The sequence below is a fragment of the Corvus moneduloides genome, chromosome 3 (genome assembly GCF_009650955.1).
Source record: "Corvus moneduloides isolate bCorMon1 chromosome 3, bCorMon1.pri, whole genome shotgun sequence".
Taxonomy (NCBI): domain Eukaryota; kingdom Metazoa; phylum Chordata; class Aves; order Passeriformes; family Corvidae; genus Corvus; species Corvus moneduloides.
The window spans coordinates 90,721,156-90,744,631 of NC_045478.1; the positions used below are offsets into that span (position 1 = coordinate 90,721,156).

At 36.9% G+C, this 23,476-nt stretch overlaps 1 protein-coding gene across 3 annotated transcripts in view; it reads left to right on the forward strand.

Moving 5' to 3' along the window:
• Nucleotides 1–23,476, forward strand: part of ZFAND3 (zinc finger AN1-type containing 3) — a 139,534-nt gene that overhangs the window by 10,737 nt on the left and 105,321 nt on the right. For 2 of the 3 annotated variants that reach the window (XM_032102728.1, XM_032102729.1), the window contains exon 2: nt 22,963–23,003. In XM_032102728.1, coding sequence (XP_031958619.1) covers nt 22,963–23,003 — 41 coding nt within the window. Of the gene's footprint in view, nt 1–9,364; nt 9,539–22,962; nt 23,004–23,476 lie in introns of those variants that run through there. The other variant, XM_032102730.1, reaches the window with a different exon arrangement.

Below are 23,476 nucleotides of genomic sequence, written 5' to 3' on the forward strand. Positions count from 1 at the left end.
TCCCCTTCTTGACATTTAAGTTTGGAAAGGATTTATTGCTGTTTCTGCTGCTGATACACTATGTGACAGTCAGTCCATGCTTTTTTCTGCATGGACTCTCTCTGTTTTCATTTGTGAATCATATATCCCCCTTCATTTAATTCCACAGTGCTTTAGGAGCTTTGAATGAGAGATGTTGTAGCAAGGACTATTTAGGAGCAAGGAGTATTTTCATTTAGAACCAGATGTTTGTTTTGAATCAGAAGTTGCTCTAGGACAATATTGACCCATTGACATGTTGTTTCCCAGGTGGTTCATCTAGAAGGAAATGTTTGTGGTGGGTGGAGGAGATCTCTTTCAATCAGAAGAGTTGCTATGCAATTAGACAAGCAAGAGCTGCCTGCATTACACATCTGCGAGTCTCAGGTGGTTTTGCAGCACTCTCTTGATGAAGATAGGACCCCATTATTATCCATTATTCTGTGATGCAGTCTCTCCTTTGACTATTAATGTTCTTGTGTGACTAATTCAGGAAAGACCAGAAATCTTTCTGGTGAATAATTAATGCTTCCTGTTCTGCTCAAGTGACTTGCAAAGACTGATTCAAAAGGTAAAAACAAAACCACAGTGATGTATATTACAGTGATGTATATTATTATATAGCAAATTGATGCATTATAGTATACTGAAAATTCCACCACTCAGTGGTATAACAAGAACTCCAGCATTACAGGTTAAAATTCAGTTGCCTGAGCTGAAGTTCAGCTGAAATTCAGATAACATAAAGTACTGATTAGTTTTGAAACTGCTGTAATTAGAATCCCAAAGTAAACAGATCTAGACCAGTGCTTTGAGAAACTTAAGTCTCCAGCTTTCAGAGATTGTTATAATTTTAAAAATTTTTTTTGTTGCTTTCTGTGGCTTCCCCCCCCCCCTTCCAGATCAAGTTTCCATCACACTCCTAGATGCTGTTGAGACAGAAACTGATTAGCTGCCTTCTTATTAGCATTCTTTTTGTCCTTATTATTTCAGTTTGCTGATTTAGCAGTGGCTTTCTGACTTCTGCTAGCAAGGTGCTTGTTGCAAACTTACATACAGAAGAGATGTTCTTTTTTTTAATTACTATTTTTGAGGGCTATTTAAGGCCGCTAAACAACCAATGAATATTTAAATCAATTTATGGTCCAAATGGATTTATACTTCTTTTAAGGTTACCTAGTAAAATTCTGACACAAATGGAAGCTTCAAGGACTTGTATTCTGTGGCTGTCCATGAAGGCAGTTACAGAAGAGGGCATGGGAAATCATGGTGAGCATGATCCTCATTTTGGGATTATTAGCTGATTAATCAGTGGTGCTTAACTTTCTTCTGCTTAGTTTTCTTGTCCCTCGTCATTCTGCAGGACAAATTCTGAAGGTAAGTGTTACATTTTTAGTAGCACAGCTGACTACTTAATTTGGAAAAAGTAGACCAGCTTTTGGAGGCACAGGCATTTCTTCAGTGCATGGGAAAGTTAATCTACTTTTTCTAAGTATATACCTAGATATTACCTCTGTCCCCAAAAGTCAGTCTTGCCCATACCCTTAGGTCGTCATGGTTGCAGCAATGACATGAAAGATAAGTGTCTTCTAGCAGCCAGGACAGGTGGCCTGATCTAATGTTTCTGTATTTTTTTCAGCTGTTTACATGTGTATGTTGTTCAGAAACCCCTGTTTCTGGCATGATATGTAGCAAACACTAAATGTGGTATTCTCCTTACCACAAAAGATTGCACTTTTCAATCTACCATCTAGAAGCTAGAGATGTGTTTAAGTCACTTTGAGTCTAGTTGAGTTAGGCAAGTGTAAACATTTTCTTTGAAAGGGTATAGATGTCATTTTACTTTCCCAAAATAGAGCAAAATCATCTGCATGAATGGACTGGAGAAAAATGATGCTTAGCTGAAAATCCAAAGTTGTCATCTGTCAGTCTACTGTTTGCACAGGGTAGGATGTTGAGTAAAAGTTTAGGGAAGTAAGAGGGCAAGAAAACAATGTAAGTGAAGTTAGTAATTTACATATTTGCTATTCATTAGTTTAATAGCTGAAGTCACTTTTTTTTTTTTAGTTCTGTTACCTGTCACTAAATTTCTCAGACTTCTGTCATTCATTAGTGTAAACAGAGAGTGATAAAAGATTCTGTGGGCTCCTTTCAGAAGGGGCCTTCCATGTGTAAAGGATGCAGCTGAAGAAGGTGCACAGTTTTCTGATGATAAGCCTAAAGTCAGGCAGAGTCATGGAAACCTTGATTTTTCTTCTTTATTTTACTTGAAGACTAGAGTTAATTGAAGAGTTATGGGCTGATACTGCAGCTCGCTTAATTTTTAAAACTCGTTTTAACTCCTGCTTCTGTTTAGGATTCAGCATTAATTTGACATAGTTAGTGAAGCAGTAGAGTTGCAGTTTGCAGCTGCAGCCTGTCACAGTGGGTAGGTGGTTAAAACTTGCTTGTTGTTCTGTGTACTGAGAAGGTTACGCATAGCTTGGACGAGAGTTCAGGATGAGGTAAGGTTTCGGGGCTCATTTGTGTTACTTGCTGTTAATGATCACTCTGCTTGCTCACCATGCCTTTGCCTGAGATTGCCTTCAGAGATGCATAAAAAGCTGCTCTAACGAAAGAGCCTTTGCTGTTTGCATGCATGCGAATAAAATATTTAACTTGGCCCTGATTTCCCGCTGTTGGAATTGGATGAAATAAGTGTACTGATTGTGATTTATTCCCTCAGTCTCCATTATTAGAGGAAAATAAGAAGGTGAGGCTTGTTCCCACACTTTCTCTGTGTTATTCCAAAATAGGAAACTGGTGAGCATAATATAATAGTTTCTGTAAATGCTGTGATACCCTTGTTTTTGTTCATGTAAATAAATCTAGGCTGTCTACTTTGAACACTTAGAAAATAGTAAAAGCTACCTTGTGAAAATGACAGCTGTGAAGATTACAGTTTACATTAATCTGGATCACTGAAGATGGAAAAGCCAAAATACCACTCGCTGTAAAGGTTTCCTTCTCCTGTCATGGAATGAAGGATGTGGGATGAAGGATATTTTTTTTTTTTCACTAGACGTTTAAAACCCTTGAACTTTAAAGCAAAATATATATTCTGAATTCTTTTTACCCTGGTAATTGAAATGCAGTTGCCTGAGACCTGGGAAGTGTGCTGTGTGAAGTAGGAGAAAGGCAGAATGCATTAGGTAGGGGGTCTCATCCCATCTTCACATCTGACTGACTCCCTTTCTAGAAAGTGCTGTTCTCTGACCTGTCAGCCACCGAAGGACACATGCAGCAACTCATTTCTTCCATTTCCCGTGGAGAGATGACCAGTGCAAACTTAGTGGAGAAGAGTGAGCTGCCCATACAGCTGGTCCACGCTGCCTTCTGTGGCTGTGGTCTTACTTAGGGGGCTTTCACCTGAGCAGCAGTGGAACAGAGCTCCTGACTCGGCTTCCCAGGCACCATGTGAAGAAGACTGTCCAAAAACATCTGTCCACAAACACTCGAGAATAAATTTAGGCTGGCAAAACTTTAAAGGAGATAGAAAGGGGGGGGGGTAAAGCATGTTCACATTTTGATTATTCCTTTCGTTTCCTTGTTGCCTTTTCTTCCAAGTCCTCCAAGTACAAAAGAAAACCTAGGTATTTTTATTTTTGTCAACGAAAGAATAGATTAGTTTTGGGTGACCTTGTTCTGTCTGTCCTCCAGCCATTAAATTTTAGTTCTGCTGCACTTGCATAAAGGCTTTAGTTATAAATTTATAAGGAAAATGTCAAGTGGCTAGTCACAAAGTGGGATCTATCTTATTATGTAGACACTGCAAACTTCTCCACATACTGCTTAAAACTCTTTATATAAAAAACCTCACTGCTTATGTGCAATTGAATTATGACAGTAAGGAACACATTACAGAATGATAAGCACCAATGCTTTTTACAGTTTTGCTTTAGATCTTAAGGGAGTCAGTAGGACATTGGAGGGTAAGGTTTAAGATGTTTGAGAGATCCTGATAATTTACTTGTGTAAAAGAGGCTGCTGATGGGTTTTATGTAGTTTAGAAGTACTTATCGTCAATTAATTGTATGAATTAACAGAACTTGCATGTTCAAAATGCAAAAGTGGCCTGGTGTAGATCAGTCTATTTAAATTTGGGAGTTTAGATTTGTGGGTCACTGATTAGCTCAACAGATTTGGTTATGTCAAAGTTGTTTCCAAACAAGACTTACTGCTGTTGATAGCACATTTGATGATTGACCTAAACACTTAACTAACCCCCCTGTGATTTAGCATGCATAGTGTTTACTTAGTTGCATTTCTCATTAGTTAGATGCTGAGAGGAAATGAGATTAGCAGGTTTTATTTATGTTTTGGCAGATTATTGTATAACACTTTCTTGTACTGCTGCATTGCTAAGATGATAAATAGGAAATGCTGGGTTTTTCAAAAAAAGAAAAGCTTCTACTTGTTTCTTTGAGCTTTATGTGATTTGTTACTATTTGCAAGTGATAGCCATGTACATCCTGCTTTTCAGAGCTGCCACATAGAGACTGAAATGTAAGATAAATACATTTTTCATTAACACTTCAATTCTACTAAACCTAAACTTGGAACAGCAATCACATGAAAATATTTATTTGTACTTTAGGCACACAAAGAGTTCCCTAAACTGGAAAAATAATTTGGCAAGTTGACATTATGCAGAATTGTCAACTGTTAATAAATCAGTGTGTTCTGCACTAGAATAGTTCAAAATCCTAAAATGGAATTGCTTTCCAAAACACGTAAAAGTAATACAACATAGACCAGGAAATACCTGTGTCTGGTAGAGATACAAATAAATTCAGCTACAAAAGTATAAAGTTGGAAAAAATGCAGAGGAGATTGAAAATCAAATTATTTGTTATCCTACTGCAAACATAAAGGGAGATTTGGGAATGGAAGGTGTGTATGAGGAATGCTGAATGATCTCTGCTTGTTATATCACTTGCTACTTACAGGAGCAGAATTTGTATGATGACTAAGAGCAGAGGGCAGGGTTGCTTGCACACTGTACAACCAGTGAGGAGTCATTTGAGCTCAATTTCAGAGGAAGCACAGAACAACTTTTTGTTGCAGTAGATGGGTATTATCAAACTCCATCTTTAGGAGACAGTAAGGAAGAACTCAAGCTTTATTTTCCCTCTCATATGTCATTAAGAGGAGTAAGGATGATGCTGAAAGGCATAAGGTTGAAAGAGATTTGTGAGAAAAACAGCTAAAATTTCTCACTATGCCTTGGAGCATGAAAATGGAATAGTATTACTTTACATTGATAGAAATCATGAATCAATGGGTATTTTCATTCTAGAGAGTATTACAGTCTCATCTTCTGGGTTATGCTTGCTGAGGTTGTTTTTGTACACCTTCAAATATTGAAAAGCTTAAGACTGATGTAAACACAGCTGAATTCTGATAGAGAATTATAGGGTCTGTTGTATTTTTTTCCTTGTGCAACTTGTGTTTTGATAATTTCTTGGGAGGGCCTTTTATCTAGTTAAAGATGCCCTGAAAATAACTTGATCGGGTTAAAACCAAAAAGAACTTATTATCTTTCATGAATAACAAAGCAAACATAGTTCTTGTAACTGAGCATCCTTCACTGAAAATCTAAATATAATAAATGATTTCAAAGCATGTAAATGACTTGTGTGTTGAACCCCCTTGAGACTCAGGAGCCTTTGAAAATGTTACATTACCATCCATACTTACGTAATGTGATCAAACAGTGATTGTAAGTTTGTAGGAGTGAATCCAGAGCCAGAACTGTGGTGAATATCTTAGTGGGGTGATTTAGTTCAGTAGCAGAGTCAGCATTTGATAGGCTTAAGTATGACTTGACCCAAGTGCATTTACAATGGAGTCGGTTTCTTTTAGAAAACATGTATATGTTTAATATTGAACCAACTTCTAACAACTCTGAAAGGAGTTACATGTTGGAATAAATAATACAGTTTTACATTTTAATCTTTTCCCCAACTGGCAATGCAACAGAATGAAAACTGTTTTATATGCAATCTGTAGTTCACATTCAGTCTTGTACGAAAATTTCAGAACATTTTAAAGAAGGAATGCCATTAACTAACTGTAGTTCTGTTCCTAGTTTGCATATCTGAAAATAAGTAAAAAATACATGGTGACATTAATATTTTTGAATACCAATATGAAATGTTTTTCTATGGCTGTGGACAGGAGTGCAGTTATTTTCATTGTAGTTTCACAATAATTATTTAATAATTTCATAAGGCAGGTTTTGGTTTTTAACTTCTTAGTGATTACTCTTTTATGTGTTTAATTATTGACAGAGATCGTCTTGTATGTGTACAAAAACATAAATGTTTTCCTCATTAGTAAGATGCATCACTCCACAGTAACCTACTATTGTTTCTGATTACAAACTGTTTTGGAAGAAATACTTTATCAGCATTATGTTCACATTCTATTTAAGACTATTTTTTTGACAGACCCTGTAGCAGTATACCAAATTTTTGCATTATTTGACTTATTTTCAGTTTTGAGTTGGAAATTCCTTCAGGTATTTGTTGTGCTTCAAAAAGTACAGTAATTTTTCTTTGGAAAACGTTGCAGATTTGTTGCATGAGTATGCTTACAGCCTGCAAAATGGTCTACAAGTTTGAGGGAAGAATTTGGAAATCCTAAATGTAGTCGGTCCATTCTGTTGCATTTTAATTCCTATATGAATTTCTCTGCAGCCTCATTGTGCAATATGTTTTAAGTATCTCATGGAATCTGGCAGCCCTGGTAGCAATAGGATTTTTCCTCGACAGAGTAATCAAATAACTTGTTTGAAGGAGGGGACAGGACAGGATTGCTGAACACATTGACTAGTGTGGGGGGAATAATTTAGATGATGGTAATGGAAAAAAAAGTGTTTCAAATATATTTAAGTTTGGGTATCCTGAGTCAGCAGGTTTTCAAATTCCCATACTTCCTTGTTAAATTTAGAGGAGGGGTGTCAGGGCAAAAAACATGGGACAATAGGTGTCATTAGTATGCATGTTTGACCTTCAATCTTGTGAACTTAAAAGGTATTTGGAATATTTTTGCTTTTACTAGCAGTGTTTGCCAGAATAAATGCACCCAAAAAAAGCCCGTCTGGGTTCAGTGAGATGTGGATACCTACAGTGGGTAAGAAATAGTCCCTGGGCCCCGACAAGCTGTAAACTCTGACATTCCAGGGTGTAATGTTTGATTCAGTACAGTTTCAAAAGCCTCAATGTCTTGGAAAATGAATCAGTAAAGAAAAAAACCACATTACTCTATCCACACAAATTCTGCTTTTGTAATTACATATGGTATCAACAAAAACTAAAGCTTTCATACAACACAGCTTTTATGGAGAAGGCTGATGTTTTTGGGGTGTTCTGCCTTCCCATAAGCAGCCTTTGAATTATTTGAGACACTTCTATAAAATCATACAGCTTTTTTTTTTGTTATTATGCTATAAATGGTGGATGTGCAGCTGCAATCACTGACCTTCAGCTGTATAATGGTAAGATGAAAATTCAAAACCTTTGGGCCTGATACAGAAGTGCATTTCTTTGCATGTCAGGGAAGCTTCACTGAAGAGTGAAGACCAGAGTATTCAACTGAGGAGTCCAATTCACAGGATTTTTTTTTTTTTTTTAAAACCATAGATGTAATACTTCTATTCCATCTGAAAGTGATGATTCAAAATAAGATGCTTACTTTTAGGGAACAAAAAGCAGAACAAAGAAAGACAGATATGACAGTCTGTCCCATTGGCAGCTGAGAGGTAAGAGGCAGGTAGTTCAAAAACTTTTTTTTTCCTTTGAATCATTTTGTCACTATTATTGAGGAGGCTTCTGGATCTTGTGCTCTGGGATGAAATGTTCACAGTGTATTACAGGAACAAACCTTGCCCACATTATGTGACCAGTTTTAGTATAGGTGTTAAAAGGAGAAATGAAACCTGCAGCATAGTCATGGTTCTCTTGGACAGTAGCAAAAATACAAAACTGAATATAACTTTTATTCCTCTGAAACTACTAAGAGTGATGGTTGCTGTAGCTGATGGGTAAACTATGAAAGGTGATTTAGTTAAATGCAAGCTAGAATTCTGTCTGCATCTTGAAGTTTTAGGAAAGTGTTGGTCACTGATTCACAAATAGTAAGGAAATTTAGCTTTAATAGAAAAATAGTGTAAGATAGCTGGGGAAATGGAGGATTTGTGGATTTTTGAAGAGCTTTTTTTGTTGATTTTTTTTCTTTCTTTTTTTCCCCTAGAATGAGTATTGTAACAGGGAAGAATATTGTTTCATAATTGTGAGGCATTTTATTTCGAGTGTGAGGGTTTAATGTGTGTTTAGAAAGTTGTATAGAGAAAATGGCTTTTAAGCAATATATCTTTATATTGCTTTGCAAAAGCCTAGAGCTGACTGCTTGAGCTTATGGTTTCTAGTCAGTTTAGAGTTTCCAGACAGCACATTCCACAAGCCATAAATTGACAACATTAACAGTATACTAATACAAATATATATATTTTCATCTGTCCATCTATCTATCCATCCATCCATCCATCCATCTATAGATGCATATTTCTATCTCGGTTGGAGCATGGTGCTAATAATGCCAGGGTTGTGGTTTTGATCCCTGTATGGGCCATTCACTTGAAGAGTTGGACTTGGTCATCCTTGTGGTTCCCTTCCAACTCAGACTATTCTGTGACGTGTGTACATCTATATTTCTCTATATATCTCGCTTAGACTGAGGCCGTGGACCTTAGTGCTTTCTTATTAACTTGAACATTTAATCTGTTATAGTGACTTCAGCAAAGAAGCTGTGTTACCCCTTTTTAAGACATAGGGAAACAAAATTCCTTGTGTGATGCATAGAAAATCAAAAGCTTTTTCAATGTTTAAAAAGTCTATTAATTACCATTCTCAGATGACCTGCAAATGAAATTTGGAGGAAAATAAAATTCTGGAGTCTGAAGCCCCAGCCATTTGAAAATACTAAGCCACTTACCTTTCTAAAAAGGGACTGCTGAAAGAGTCTCACTTGCTTTTTTTCTGTTGTTGTTTTAACCTTTATAGAGACACTTACAGCCTTGGAAATTTATCAATAGAACTGCTGCGAGTGTCAAACTGCTTCTTTGCTTCTGCTGAAGTTACTAAAGTCTCAAGAGCAGAAGTGGGAGCTCCTGCAAACCTTTACTGAGGGAGCAGGAAGTGAGTTGAAATCATTATTTTATTCACTTTGGTGTTGCTGAAGCACTTTGTAAATGACTCTCTTATTCTACTTAAATATAGTAAATATTCATATTTGTTTTTCAGATTCTTTCCTCGGTGATAACACTTCCTAATGTGTTCAGTCTCTCATCTTCTGATTTCCTAGTTTTATTGTGCCAAAAAGAGAAGCAGGAAATAATAGACCAGGATTCTTACATTGTAAAAAGGAGGCAAACAGATACATTTTTGTGTAATGGGTCATATTTTCTTTGCTCTACTGGGTAAGTTTTCTGGGTTGTTTTGCATACATGATACTGAATCCTGTAATATGTCAAGTTGTAAGATTTATTGTGTTTCCTTTAATGCAGTATTCATCATTTCCCCTTCTAATAGTACAAAAGACCACCACATCAATGAGTGTATTTGATTACTGAATGCTAATTTTGTTGAGTGGTGTTTCTTCCCTATAGATGTATTTGCAGTCATGGGCATTTGCAGTCTAAATTATCATATAGTAGTGCCCACTGCAGATGGTATTCACTGCAGCCTTGCAATGCAAGTGTAAGCAGGTTATGATTTAACTTGGATTTTGTAGACCTGAGGGATGATATTCTGAACTTGCTGTAAGTCCTGTTGAGACTCACCCGCTGGTACTGAAGTGTGGTAGCCTGCTTCTGTAATACATTTCCTTTTTACATTAAATTCTCTTTAGTGTTTCTAGTAGTTCAGCTGATTCTGTGTTTCCACCAGCAGAAACCCTTGTGTGCTGATAGTTTGAGTTGTAAAATGTTTCACAGATGTTAGAGTACCTGGAGAATTATAAATGTTCACTGCAAACTAGTGGAGACCCAGAGGATGGATTTTGTAGCACAGACAGGCAGTATGCTAACTCCTGCCTGTGTGGGTACTTTTATGTAATGCTGCATCATTTTAGGGTGCTGGGTGCAACCCATGGGTGTTAGACCAATGGTATATTTGAAGGTATATAGAGTCATAACATTTTTTTATTATATAAACAGTAAATTTAATTTTCTTACCTTGGTTATGTGTGAAGGCTAAGGGGAAGTGAGCACCATCTAATAAAAGATGAGCAGTCTCTCCCCAAGTTCCTTTGCTGTTTCTGTTGCATGTAAATAACTGATTTAGTATTGCCATGTCTGATTATTTTTTTTTTTTTTAAAGTTCTCCAGACTTTTTGAGCCAAGAGCTAAATTGAGATTTGGAGTCTGGTCCACTTTCCCTTAGGAGGTCAATTAGATACACTGGAACAGTTTTCCAGTTCTTCACAGGATGTGCTCAAGAAAAGACAGGTGGAATATTTACTATTAAATAGTCTCCTGTATTAGTGAACATTGTGGGACACAGCTGGTCTTTCTTAGAAACGCTTTTGATTTAACCCATACCTAGCTTATACCATAAATGTCTCTCAGGAAAATAAGTGATTTTAAGAATGCTTAAGAATTATATTTACAAGATATTTTCAAAGTTGGCTGTAGTTACATATGTATCACAACACCTGCGTTATTTCTTTTGCTCCCAATTCACCCTAATAGCTTTAAGAAACTAAAGGTTAAACTTCTGATTAGAGAGTGTTGTTGTTGTAGATCTGACTGTCTTCTCAGGTGGTAATCAAGTAAATAACAGAGTTTGATGTTCATGCCACTGGTTCCAACTTAACAAATCCTAGGAGTCCCAAGGTTTGATGGGTGGTAGCTGGAAGTTAGCCCATGTGTAAGTGATTGGAATATGCTTGTAGTAGATTGTGAGGAGTGCTGATTGACAGCATGAGGAATGATTTGTTCAGTGTCAGGGATAGCAGCAGCAGCGTTTACAGTGATAAGTGTTAGTTAAAATGTCAGGTAGCGAGTCCTTTAGTCCTGAGATGACAGGCTGTATGAAGAAAGATACCTGAAATGTATCGTGAATCTGTTCTTTTCCCCCGATCCTTTCTCTACTTCTGTGGGTACAGATGCTCATACTGGAATATTAACAGATTGATTTTCAGGCATGCTGCATTTGAACATGCAGAGAGAACGATTCTTGATCACCGTCAGAAACAAAACAATTGAGGACTCCAACAAGATCCCCAGCCCTTGGATATTTTAAATAAGAATGTTTTCTTGGAATAGCTATAGTAACTACCTAGTCTGAATATGTGGAAAGAAATTGCTGTAGTTTCCTTTCAGAATTTTGAGAAATGTAGTTTTATGTAGTATTTTGAAAAGGTATGGAGAGTTGAAAGATGCAAAAATAAGAAACTCAGAATAATCTAGCATAAAAATGCCAGTGTTCTATTAGGACATTGTGACACTTGTCTGATAGATCCAATTCAGCACTGATGCTTTCTGGGTTGTTTTTTGGGTACTGTGTTCATTCTGTTTCAGTTCTTATGGAAGATACCTCATGCTGTTGACTTCCTGATCAATGCCTTGACAGTAGTAGTGACCATATAGCTGCAAAAGAGAATGGAAAGATTATATTGGTCTATTTAAAAGAAAAAAGGAAAAACATCTGTATAATAATTAGCATTTATGTATTAAGTCTCAAAATACTTTTATTTAATTGCATCCTTTTGTTTCATTATTTACAGAGAAAGTTAAACATGCAAACATTTATGCAGTAAACTTTCCCATAACAGAGAGTTCTTCTTCTATCAGGTATTTGTTTGATGAATTTCAGTTCTCTCTGTGGAAGAAATTAATAAACATAGATTAGTAACATGTCAGTTTTATTCAGTGAGTCAGGTGCATGTTAACTTGAATTAACATGTGATAAAAGAAAATAGCAAAGACCAGAATACGGTCCACTGAAAGAATGCATAAGATGCTCTTCATCCCTGTTTTGAAAAAGCTTTACTACAGTAACTTAATAAACTTAGTTCTTCTATATTAGAACCAAATTGTATGGCTGCAATTACAGAAAGACCAGTAGCCCGACCTATAAGCTAACTGTAGTTAATGAGATTTACTATAATAATAATTTAGTATTTGCTATTATATCAGTGACAGGCAGGTTTAAAATCTACATTTAGCAAATAACTTTTTTTTTCTCCCTCTAGAATTGTAGTGGAGTATTTAAGATGCTTTTTCTTCCTGAAAAAACTTGGAGTACTATTGTATTTTTCAATTGTAGTTGCTCTTGGAGATCATGCATTTGCATTCAGAATGCTGAAAAAAGCAAGACATAGACACTGTGGTGCATTACATTATTTTAAGGTTGTTTCCTGTTTTTCAACCACAAATTATGGACACTATGGCTCAAGTCATTTGGGCTCAGGATGTTTATTATAATCTGTATTTTAATGTGTAGTTCTTTAGCCCAGTTAGATTTATTTTAAGCATTTTTCTCTTCAAAGTAAATTTGAGAAGAGTTTTCAAATAACATAGCTGGATAAAGTAGAGTTAAGGCAGCTGTTCCTCCTGGGCATGTGAATCATAGGATTTGAGGGAAGGAGCACATTTACTTGCAGTTCAGTTATTGAACTCTACCACATTGTTAACTCATTAACTTTCTAAAATCCCTTGCTTGAAAAGAGAATGGCGTTAAGCAGCATTCCCTGGGTCAAGCTCAGGTCTTGGAAATTGTGTTGAAAATGTAGGGAGAAGCTCAGATTTTCAGCCTTTAAAATATCTTTCATGTTTAGTGTTTTAATCACAGCTTAAGAAAACCTCAAAACTAACCAAACAAAAGCCCCAAAATAACGTTCCCCTTCTCCCCAAAAAACCTATTCAGTCTTTCAAGGACTTCCATTTCTTTCTGGATTTCTTAACTCTGCAGATTTCCATACCCCCTACACCCCCCACTTTGGGATTTATCTTTTAATGGACTGATTTGGGATGTTTCATAGAGCATACACCGCTCATAACAAGGGAAGGGTTTTGGGGCTGAAGGCAGTTCCCATGGCCAGCATCCAGAGTGTCTTAGAAGCTCCTGAGAAGGCAGCTTTGTTCTGAGCACTGCTGAAAAGAGGATGCTGCTTTATATGAGCTATCCATGAAGCTGTAGGTCCCAGCCTATGAGATGTCATGTTTCACTGAACTAATTAATGGTGGTTAGTTTATAACTGCTTTTGTATTTCTTTACGTGTGCTTGTGCCTGGGTGCACATGTGGGAAAGAAAAAATTGCACCTTCTATGTTCAGTTTCACGTCTTGTTTTGTATAAGTCTGTGTTATTATCAGTCTAATTCTTGCCTAAAGTGTTTCGGGGTTTTTTTGAGGGCTTGTTTGCTTTTTGAAGTGGTGTTGCCAAACATGTTTGTGTTGGTTTGTTCCTTAACTCTTTGTTGTTCTAAATTTTACCTGATTTATTTAGTCTTTTTCAGACTCTTCAGAAGTTGAATGTTTAACACAGAAACATTGTGAACGAATTATTTATAAGCAGTTTTATGCTGGTTAGAAGTGCTGTATTGGTTGGAATTATGCTGAACTGTTAGAAAACTCCAAAGTTACTTATGAGAGGGTATCTCTTCTCAAGGTTAAATATCCAAAGTGTTGTTCTGAGCCAAGACTTTGTGTAATGTGTTGGTGAAAACATTAGTTCATAATATTTCTGCAATATAGCAAGAGAGTTACACTCTGTTCTTTACTGTGAGATGGTTCTTTTTAGGGTGGGAGCCTCTGTTCATTACCTGATAGATGCAAAATCTGGTACAGAGTTCCACATGAGAACTGTTAGGAAATTGACGGAAATTTTGGGGTGGCCAAGAGGAACATGCAAACCTGCTTGTGCTAAGAGTAAGATAGTCTTGGGTGGTTTATTCCACTTTAAATAGTGACTTTTTATGTGGGTTTTTTTCCTACTTCTTTCTCTTACTTTTCTTCAATTGTAACAGCAGGGCAGAATTGTTTTCTGACAGTATAGGTAGATCTGCTTTAAGAAACGTTTAGTTTAGTTAACTGGCAGATTACTCCTAGTGTAGGCATAATCTTAATACAATTCATTTCAAGTTCCTGAGGAGGAGCTGAAGTACTCTTGTTTTCTAAAATAGGACCATGAGACATAGCCACATTTTCCCACCTGAGAACGTCTGTGTGTAGTCAATCGGTTGTAGAGGCAGCACTGACCAAAGTAAGAGCCACATTGCTTCTTGACTGTACAATTGGGTACAAGGAAGGCTAGGATGGAAGAAAGCGAATTTTCCATGGTGAACATCCAGCTAAACTTCTGGGGACTACTGAAACCCATTTTAAATGGGGAGGAGGAAAAATGCCTGCTAACTTCTATGCTGGTAACTTTTCCAGACATGTTTATGAGCAATGTAATAAGATAGGATTGTAGGCACCTTGTCAAAATTCTTAAGCTGCTTTTCAATAAGTGCCACAATTCTACCATGGCATGGAGATCTAGAAGGGTTCAATAACCAAGGAGTGCAAAGAACCATAAAAGGGAGTTTGTCATTCATTCACAAAACATTGCTGCTTTTTGGGGTTCTCTAGGCAAGTGAGAGATCCTGCTGGACAATCTGCTCATTACTAGATAGGACATAGCTCCTTACCCATCTCAGAATAGTAATGCTTTCTTGCTTTGTCCAAGGGACACTCTTTTCTCTTTGTTTTGCCTGCTTTACTTCTGAACCTAGCTTCCTGTGCTTTTTAACTCATAGAAATGAATAGTCAAAATAATAATTGAAATTCTGACTAATGCTGCCAGATCATTTGCATATAGTGCACCTTCAGGTGCTTTCTCTCTCCGTGTTTGGGATGGTCAACACTTGAAACTCCTTTTTGCTTGACTAATGTTTGACTTGTTAGACATGAAATGTAGAGCCCTGCAAGAAAGTACTGTGTTTTATAATTTTCATGTTCTGCTAGGTTTTGAGAGACTACACATGGCGCATTACTTATACCAGACTATATCAGTGTAATTTGTTAATACTAATAAAAAACAGCATCTTTAAACCAGTTTACATAACTTGTCCTTTTAAATGTTACTTGACATGAACAGTACAGTCTTGGACATACTTTGCAAAGCTGCTTCCGTCTCCCCCCCCACCAAGAATTCAAAAGTTCTGACCATTCTAAGCTGTTACAATGGCAGGCATTTTTAAGTATACTTCTGCCATAGAAAAATAACTGATTAAAAAAATGTAATGAATGTAATGCTTCTCTATGCATTTGCATAGCAAAGAGACACACTGGGCTTAAAATGAGCAAGTATCACACATTTTCCTACTTTCTATGCTAAATCTGGCAGTTCAGGTCAGGAGGTATTTTAGGAGGGTTTCCTGGTGAGGTTTGAGACGTAATTACCCATACCTTTAAGTCGGGACAAAATAGTTTCTTTCTTGAGGTTTCTTCCAGTTGTTTTTTTTTTTTTTTTTTCTAAGAGTGTTTTACTATTTAGTATCGATTTACTGATCTGTGGTAAAAGGAATAACAGAAATGGAATAGATTTTTGAGTGCTTCATATCAGCAAAGCTTTTATTGGAGTGTCTGATCTGAAGAAAAAGATAAAGTTAATATCTCATATTGTAAATCTCAGGAGGATGATTGTGTTGTCATAGGGCAATGTTAGTTATTACCTGCAATACACAGAAAAATAATATTCTTGAGGAATTGGTGGAAGGTGGGTGGATCACAACTTTCAAATTTTATTCCTACTTCACTAAAGGCTTCTTCAACTCTCTTAGAATTCCAACCTTTTAATTGTCCTTTAAATAGGAGGCTACACATCTTCTTGAAAAAGATTTTGAGGCGTTGTCAGAGGAATGTTTGGTATATAATTTTGCTGCTGAGATTTTTTTTTTTTTAAAGTGTGAAGTTGTGTATTCAGGGGAATATGAACCATTTAGCTTTGACTGGAGGGCAGCAGCATTGTAAGCTCAGCTAGAAACCTAGATGAATCAGGTCTGTGTTCTTACAACCTGTCTTAGCTAGTTTAGATGCACTGGATTCTTTTGCAGTTTTATTTTAAGAATTGTTGGAGAAGGGTTTCAGTGAAAACTCTATCAGTGTTTTTGTGTATTTTGTAAGATTAAGCTACTTTACTGTGTGTTTTCCACAGTCTCCCCTCTTACATTTGTGTGTTTGTGCTCTTTTCTGGACTAATTGTTGACTGAGCACTTCAGTGTCTTTGTATATTTAAAACATAAAAAGTCTTTCTGTCATAGAGTTTTAAAAGGATGCTTTAGTGTACCCACTGAAAAAATAATAAATTAGGATCCAGCTACTTCATTGGGCTATATCAGCATATCTTTTGAGTGTGGAAAGCTGCCAGAAGGGCATTGCACTAGTACACTGAAATGTTCATGAAGTTTGCCCTCCATTTCATTTCAAAGTGAGATAAGAACGTGTGGCTCACTTACTGAAGCATCATTTTCAGCAGCTTACCAAAAATCTTTAGATGATAAGCAACACTTAAATTGTTTGTGGTGAAAATGAGAAGTCCAACATCAGAACACTGATGTTATTAAAGCAAAACCCCTTATAGTAGTTGTAATCATAAAAATAAGTTACTGATAACACTTTCCTAATTGAACTAGCATTCTTAACACTGAACTTACAGGTGTAGAACAGATGATGAAGTAGAGGATTTTGAATGCATTTGTGAGATATTTAATTTCAGATTTTAGTTCACTTAAAAATCTGTGTCTGAATGCATGTGACTTTCTCGTTGCCAAGGTCTCTGTATGTCTACCTGCATTTGCCATGCTTCACTTATGCTCTTATTTGAAAGGAATTTGGCATGCATCATTCATAAAGAGTAATTGAGCTACCTCCATTTGAAAATATGAATAATTGTTTAAACTGCCCAAAAAACTTTCACAAGATCATAAATTACAGAGGACCTATAAATATCAAATATGCAGCATATATGAAATCAGTAAGGTGACTTCTGGTTTAGAAAAGTAAAATGGCTTTCTTCAGAAGCTAGTGTACAGGATATATAGAACTTTCAAAGGGCAACTGAGGATCTTATTAACACAGCCTAATTAACCTCTCTCATGTACAAGGTGAAGTGTTAGATGCTCTAAATGAATGATGAAAAGTGTCAGGGAAATACAGAATTGGATCGATTTTCTTTTAATAATAAATAATCCTTCTAATTTATTTGGATGAAAGTAAATGTGTCTGCTATGGTTTTGCTTTTGCCACGTGCCAGGATTCAGCTCAGGGTGAATTCTTAGCAGAGGTCTAAGGCTTTGAAAATTGCTTTCTAATGGAAATGGTGACAGATCATTAACTACAGTAGTATAAATGCATTGATTTTACATATGTATAGTCGTCCTAAGTTGCAAAATGCATGACATAGTATGTGCTGAGCATACAGGGAGCATCTTTAGTTTTAACTAAGGAATGACGTGGTTCATACTGTGTTAATCTTTCTCAAACATACGGCCCCTGCCAACTTTGGACAGGTATCATTCAGGGGCTGAGATACATTTGTACTGTTGTGACACTGTGATCCCACTGTAATTGCTGTGCTGGAAGGAAGAAACATTTAACGTGCTGCATTTAATCAACAGTGCAATTACAGTGACGCTGAAGTGGATACGTTTTCCTGCTACCAAGTCATAGCAAATGCTGAATTGTAGCAAACCGTTACTAGATATGCTGGAAGGCTCTGTTTCCAATAAAAATGCAGAACGTGGGATTCTGTAGTCATATTTAATTAGCATCTGTGGCTTTAATGTCTTTAAAATTAAATGTCTAATGCACATACACTACATGAAAGTATTTTTTCTCCAAAATCCTTATTCTTCCATCATCAAAAGACAGATGAACTAAAACTGGTTTCAAGAATTATCATTATTCTAGTGTTGTTTTTCAAGAATTGAAAATACATACCTGTAGTAGAATCTTTATTTATTTTTACTCTGATACAGCTGCACAATTCTTGTTATTGGTGAGCATCTACACTAATAATACTAGTTCACCATTACCTTCAGAAGTCTAGGTGGCGTGCTAGTACAGGTGCAACTGAGCATTTTGTGTTGCCCTTTGGCAGTTGTGTAGAGTAAAGCTAGTATTAGTTTTAGTTGTTCTGGTCTCCTTTTGTTTTTTCATCTTAAAGATGGGATGGGGACACCTGATGAGGCACCTGTCCAGCTGCTGGAAAATGGAGGATTTTGTTACAAAACATTATTTATTACATGTGCCTATCTAAGTTTCTTGGCAGAAGGTTGTTTTTGGAGACTGAGTATCTTGAGATCAGTCACATTTTGCTATGCTTCTTTTTAACTCTCTTTGCACAAAATTTCCACATGTAACTTGTTCTTGCCTCTTCAGATTGAGATTTTCTTTTGATTCTGTTTATTCTGATCAGCTGCTGTGCGTCTAACAGTTGTATCTTTGAGATTTAGGGCTAGAATTCAGCTGCATTCTCTGAATGTGATTTTGTATTGATAGTCGTTTACTGGGAGAGGGGGAAGGAAAACCGAGCTCCCAGTGAAGACAGAGTAGAATGTGCATTGATTTTGTACATTGCAATGATATCCTGTAATATGTCAGGGAATAAAAGGAATGATTGGCAGTATAGAGCATAAAGTTAAGTTTATAAGATTGAGTGCTCTTAGTGGAGCAGGTAAGGCCACTTCACACCTTCCTGAGAATGTACTGGAAGTATCGTATGAATATGGAATCAGGGAAGCAGTCTCTTCCATTTTCTTAATTAGTTACATACCAGTTGTGGTACATGATATGAGTACATACAGGATTTGAAGTATGTGATTTTTGCTATTTAATGCCCCTTGCTGGCTCTCAGTTTGCATTACGCACCCTTAACTGGAGATGCAGATGTGCATCTCACTGAGGTTGGGACCTTACGGTGGTCTGTGTGCACGTCTGTCTGAATGCTCGAATAGTTCCCTTTGCTGTGGCGAGTTGTAGGCACAACAGCACAAGTACGGGATGATGGTTTGGAGAGCCTCAAATCTGCGTTTTATTTTTACCCTTACTAGCAATTTATTTCCTGCCTAAAGTACAAATATCTTAGAACTTCCAGGATTTCCCATTTCTGTAAATTTCTTCTTCTTTCAAAGTCCCTATGTCATTGCTACTGCTTTCGTGGCCATACTGTTAAGGGAGTGGGTTTTTTTCTTTGGCAGTGGAGGCAGTTTTAATACCCACACTTTTTTCAGACCAAACCCTGCAGAACTGTTGCATGCAATCATTCTGTAGCCTCTGGGGTGTTCCATCTGGCTTGAAGTATCCTCTGCTTTTAACTTAGTCTACCACTTGACCTTCTGAGCTGCTTCACCTTGTGGTTTCCAATCTACATAATAATTTTGTGTCACACTTTAGTTAAATGGTTTCTTTTTGACAGGTGGAAGTACCGTCAAAGAGGGTTTAACTTTATATTCTGCCTCAGCAAAACTGCAATTCTATTTGACTTGATTTATCTATAAATATGAATGTCTTTCTGAATACCAGGTTAAATTATGTACAAGTGGGGATTATAAATTATCAGTATAAAAATGACCTTATAGGGATATTGTACATATAAAATGTGTACTGTGAGTAATTCTGGATTAGGTGCTGTTCAACATGAAGCTGACTTTCATGAGGGAAATTTAGGAATTACTATAATATGTCTAGTTAAAAACCATGGTGACTTGATATCTGATTCAGAAGTATATCCCAAACCAGCTGTGTCAGAATGGTGTAGAAGTGTTGGGTATCAGCCTAAAGACTTGCAGTCTAAAACGTGCAATTCTCATTGCCGGGACTAACTTTGAATTCTAGCTTTGCTGTGCTTTATTCACCACTACAGTCATGATTTTGCTATGTGTTCCTAGAAACAGGAATTGTATTGCCTTCCCTAAAAGTCATCCATGACCGTCTTTTTCCTATGAAGTGGAAACAGAGGGCTGTGTTGTTATCAGGACTGTTTGATATTTCAGAACTTTGAGTGTTGCAAATAAAATTATCTCTAGAAATAACAGATGTTGGAGATGTATGATATATTTGAGAAGGTTGTCAGGAACAAAGAAATTTTACATTTTCATGTTCCTCACTTGACAGTATGAAGTTCTGGTGAATTCTGAAGTCACTGAGAAATAATTAATGTAAACCAGTGATGTGGTTAACAAGATGTGCTTTGCCAGAGAACAGCAATATGCAGATTTGCTTAGTTTTAAGTCTGGTGAGTGAACCCTTGCCTGCTGAAAAGAGGAGATCGTAGCAATGAGAGGAGGAAGTTGCAGTGTAGCAAAAAGCTGTCAAACATTTTACTTTACAGTGACATGACTCTTGGATAATTCCTAGTAAATTTGATGTATATGAACTGTGTAATCCATTTTCTTTATAAAACTTTTGCTGTAATAAAATACTGCATTTTCACAAAGAAGCTGACTGTTGATCAATGCTGTTACTCTGTCTTTGCTGTTTTCTTGGTTCTAGGGTGATGTTGATGTATCTGCACTCACATAAGTGACTGTGTAAAAGAAACCAAGAAAAAACTCTCAAGGTTCAGGTTCTCATCACGTGTAGCAGCTTCAGACTGACTTGGATGCCTTGGAAAGTCGTATACAAGGATCAAAGACAAAGTGATCCTTGAAACTGTAACAATGTTACTTGGCTTACAAGGTCACTTGTCCGATAGTGCTGTCCTTTCAAAAAATGTGAGGTGGTTTTGTGTGTTAGAAGTACATGGCAGCCTTCTTTTCTCTTTTTCACAGAGCTCTGTGTTGTGTTTACATCTGTGTTTTCCATTGTTGGTGTGCTGATAAGTAAATATATGAGGCTTTGGATTGATATTTAACAGCTGAGATGGTTGATTATACCACAGAAAACATTTGTCATTGCCCATTGCAATGTCGTCAGTATGAACCAGCTGAACTCTGCCTTTCTTTTTCTTTGCTGCTCCTGGGTTTAATGGCTTTGCAGAGAAGGTGCTGCCTGGCATATTGAGCTGCTCCAGAAGGTCTAACCCATTAGCAGTTGAGCACTGAACTGCAGCACACTGATGCTGTAGATGTTGACTTACCATGCTGTTCTTATTTGCAGTTTTCTTGAAGGTAGATAATCTGTGCAGGCCGTCAGCATAGATACTGAATCTTTGGGTATCTACCAATCTGATGATGTATTTGTATGGCTACAAATGCTGTTCTGCTTTTCTTTTCTTGGGAATTAATTCTCCTGTGCACATACTGTTGGCATTTAAAACTAGCTTTCATGTGTCTGTGGCTCTTGCTATACCTGGCAAATGCTTATGTCTCAAATCTGCAGTGATACGTGTTCTTACGGAATTTTTGAGGCTGATGTAAAGCAGCTTTCAGATGTGCATGAATTGAAAAGCATCTGTAATGTTTTGATGTGACCAGTATGAAGATACAATTGACCAAGTCTGGGTTTACTTCGGTCATTCAAAGTAACCATCTGCGAACTCAGGGTGGGGGGAATCTATAATTCTGATATGTGTTCATTTGTGATATAATTGTTTTGAAAAAATTGTCAAATTTTTTTGTCTCAAGATAACAAACGGTTTTTTATAAGTTATGTGTTGTTAGGGACAGACCTCCTCTCAAAATTCCATTCCTGTTTGGCTGGAGATAGAAAAGAACTGTTTTGGTAGCATCAGTTGTTTCTGTGCATGCATATTTCTAAAGAGAAAGGTGCAACTAATTTGGCTAAACTATATGTTCCAGCTGGAGGCTGCCCTGAGGAGGCAAAAAGGTCTTATGGGCATGGACAGTTTTGGTACAACCTTGCCTGTTAATAGGTACTTTGAGACCTGCCCAGGATGGCATTAATGCTGTAAATAATGGCAGAGCTGATTCAGGAATGCTGAACAAATCAAATATTGGGCCGTGTGCACAGAAAGCGGTTTGTTCTTACCTAAAGGTATTCCAACACATAGAGAACTTTTGAGAATAATTCTCCAGGTCACTTTGTAAAGGAGATGTGATGTTAGAGGAGAACTTTTTGTGAACTGGGGGAAACATAGTATATTGCTTTGGGTATTTTCATGGGAGCCCTAGAGAGGTTTTATAACCTTTTTTTTTTTTTTTTTTTTTTTTGGTGAGGCTACTGACTTTCTGAGGTTTGAACACTTGTGGCGTAACTGCATAAGCACTTTGTAAACATCTGGGAGGCTTAAGATGTTGCTGCTGTTCTCCTGGTGTTCTTCTCTCAGCTGAAGGTTGCTGCCCTCAAAGCTGAGCCACCCTTGTGGATCATATGAACTATCCTAGTCCATGTCAGTGCAAAGTCAGCCAGGTTATTTTAAATTACTGCTGGATGCAGCTGAGGGTAGTAATGAACAGCTTGAGGTAATAACTGCTTAAGCCATTCCAGCTAGACTTCCAAGAGCACATCTGTCTGTGTCCTTATAAGTACAATACTTTAATCTCTCTATTGCTGTATTGTATTCAGGATTTGTCAGGAGAGGCTGTTGCCGAGGGGAGTAGAACATTCAAGTGGAATGTTTTGGGGCTTCCTGTCTGTCATTATTATCACATTGCAATAGAAAATTTGAATGGTGAATGTGTAACATATACATGGAATGGTAAAGTAAGTTTATTTTCATATATGAGGTAAATGTGTGGAAGTCATGCTTTGGAAACTCTTGGAAAGAGATTACTGCACAAAGTCTCTTCCCATACTCTGTTTCTAGTTCAGCTACTTCTAGCCACTTACCTTTGATTCCTAGCCATTTATCTTACCTTCTCTGTACCCTTGCTTCATTCCCCCCAAAACTTCCCTGTATTGATTAGAAATATAATGAATTTTTTAGCTCTATTTTTTTTTTATTTTTTGCCCCAGGTCCAGCAAGACTATGAATCTCTGTTCCAAATGCTTTGCTGGTAAGTGCAGTAAAAGGTTTTGTGTTTCCGTTAGATTATCGAAACCACATTGTTGGCATCTCCCTTAGGATTTGTGCATGGGTTTCTCTTCCTTCAGTGTGTATATGTAATCAGATTTTCGTCACTTTGGTGCTTCATTTACTTGCTAATCAAGAACCTCTTGTGTAAATGTACCCATCAAACCTTGTTCTTGAAGTTTAGGGAATTTAGTTACATCCTCGAACTACAGAGTTTCGTTGCCAGCACAGCTCCTGTGCGGATGATGTGGTTTCCACAATGCATAAGTCTGAATTGTAATTTGGAATTTTGTAGGATTTATTTTGTAATAACCTCTGATATATAGAATGGATAAACACATTAAAAGGAAAAGTTGGTATAGAACACGTTGTTCCATTTCCTTTAACTTGCAGCCCTTGAACATTAAGTCATCAGTAACTCATTGGTAGGCTGTTCTAATTACTTCATATTATTTT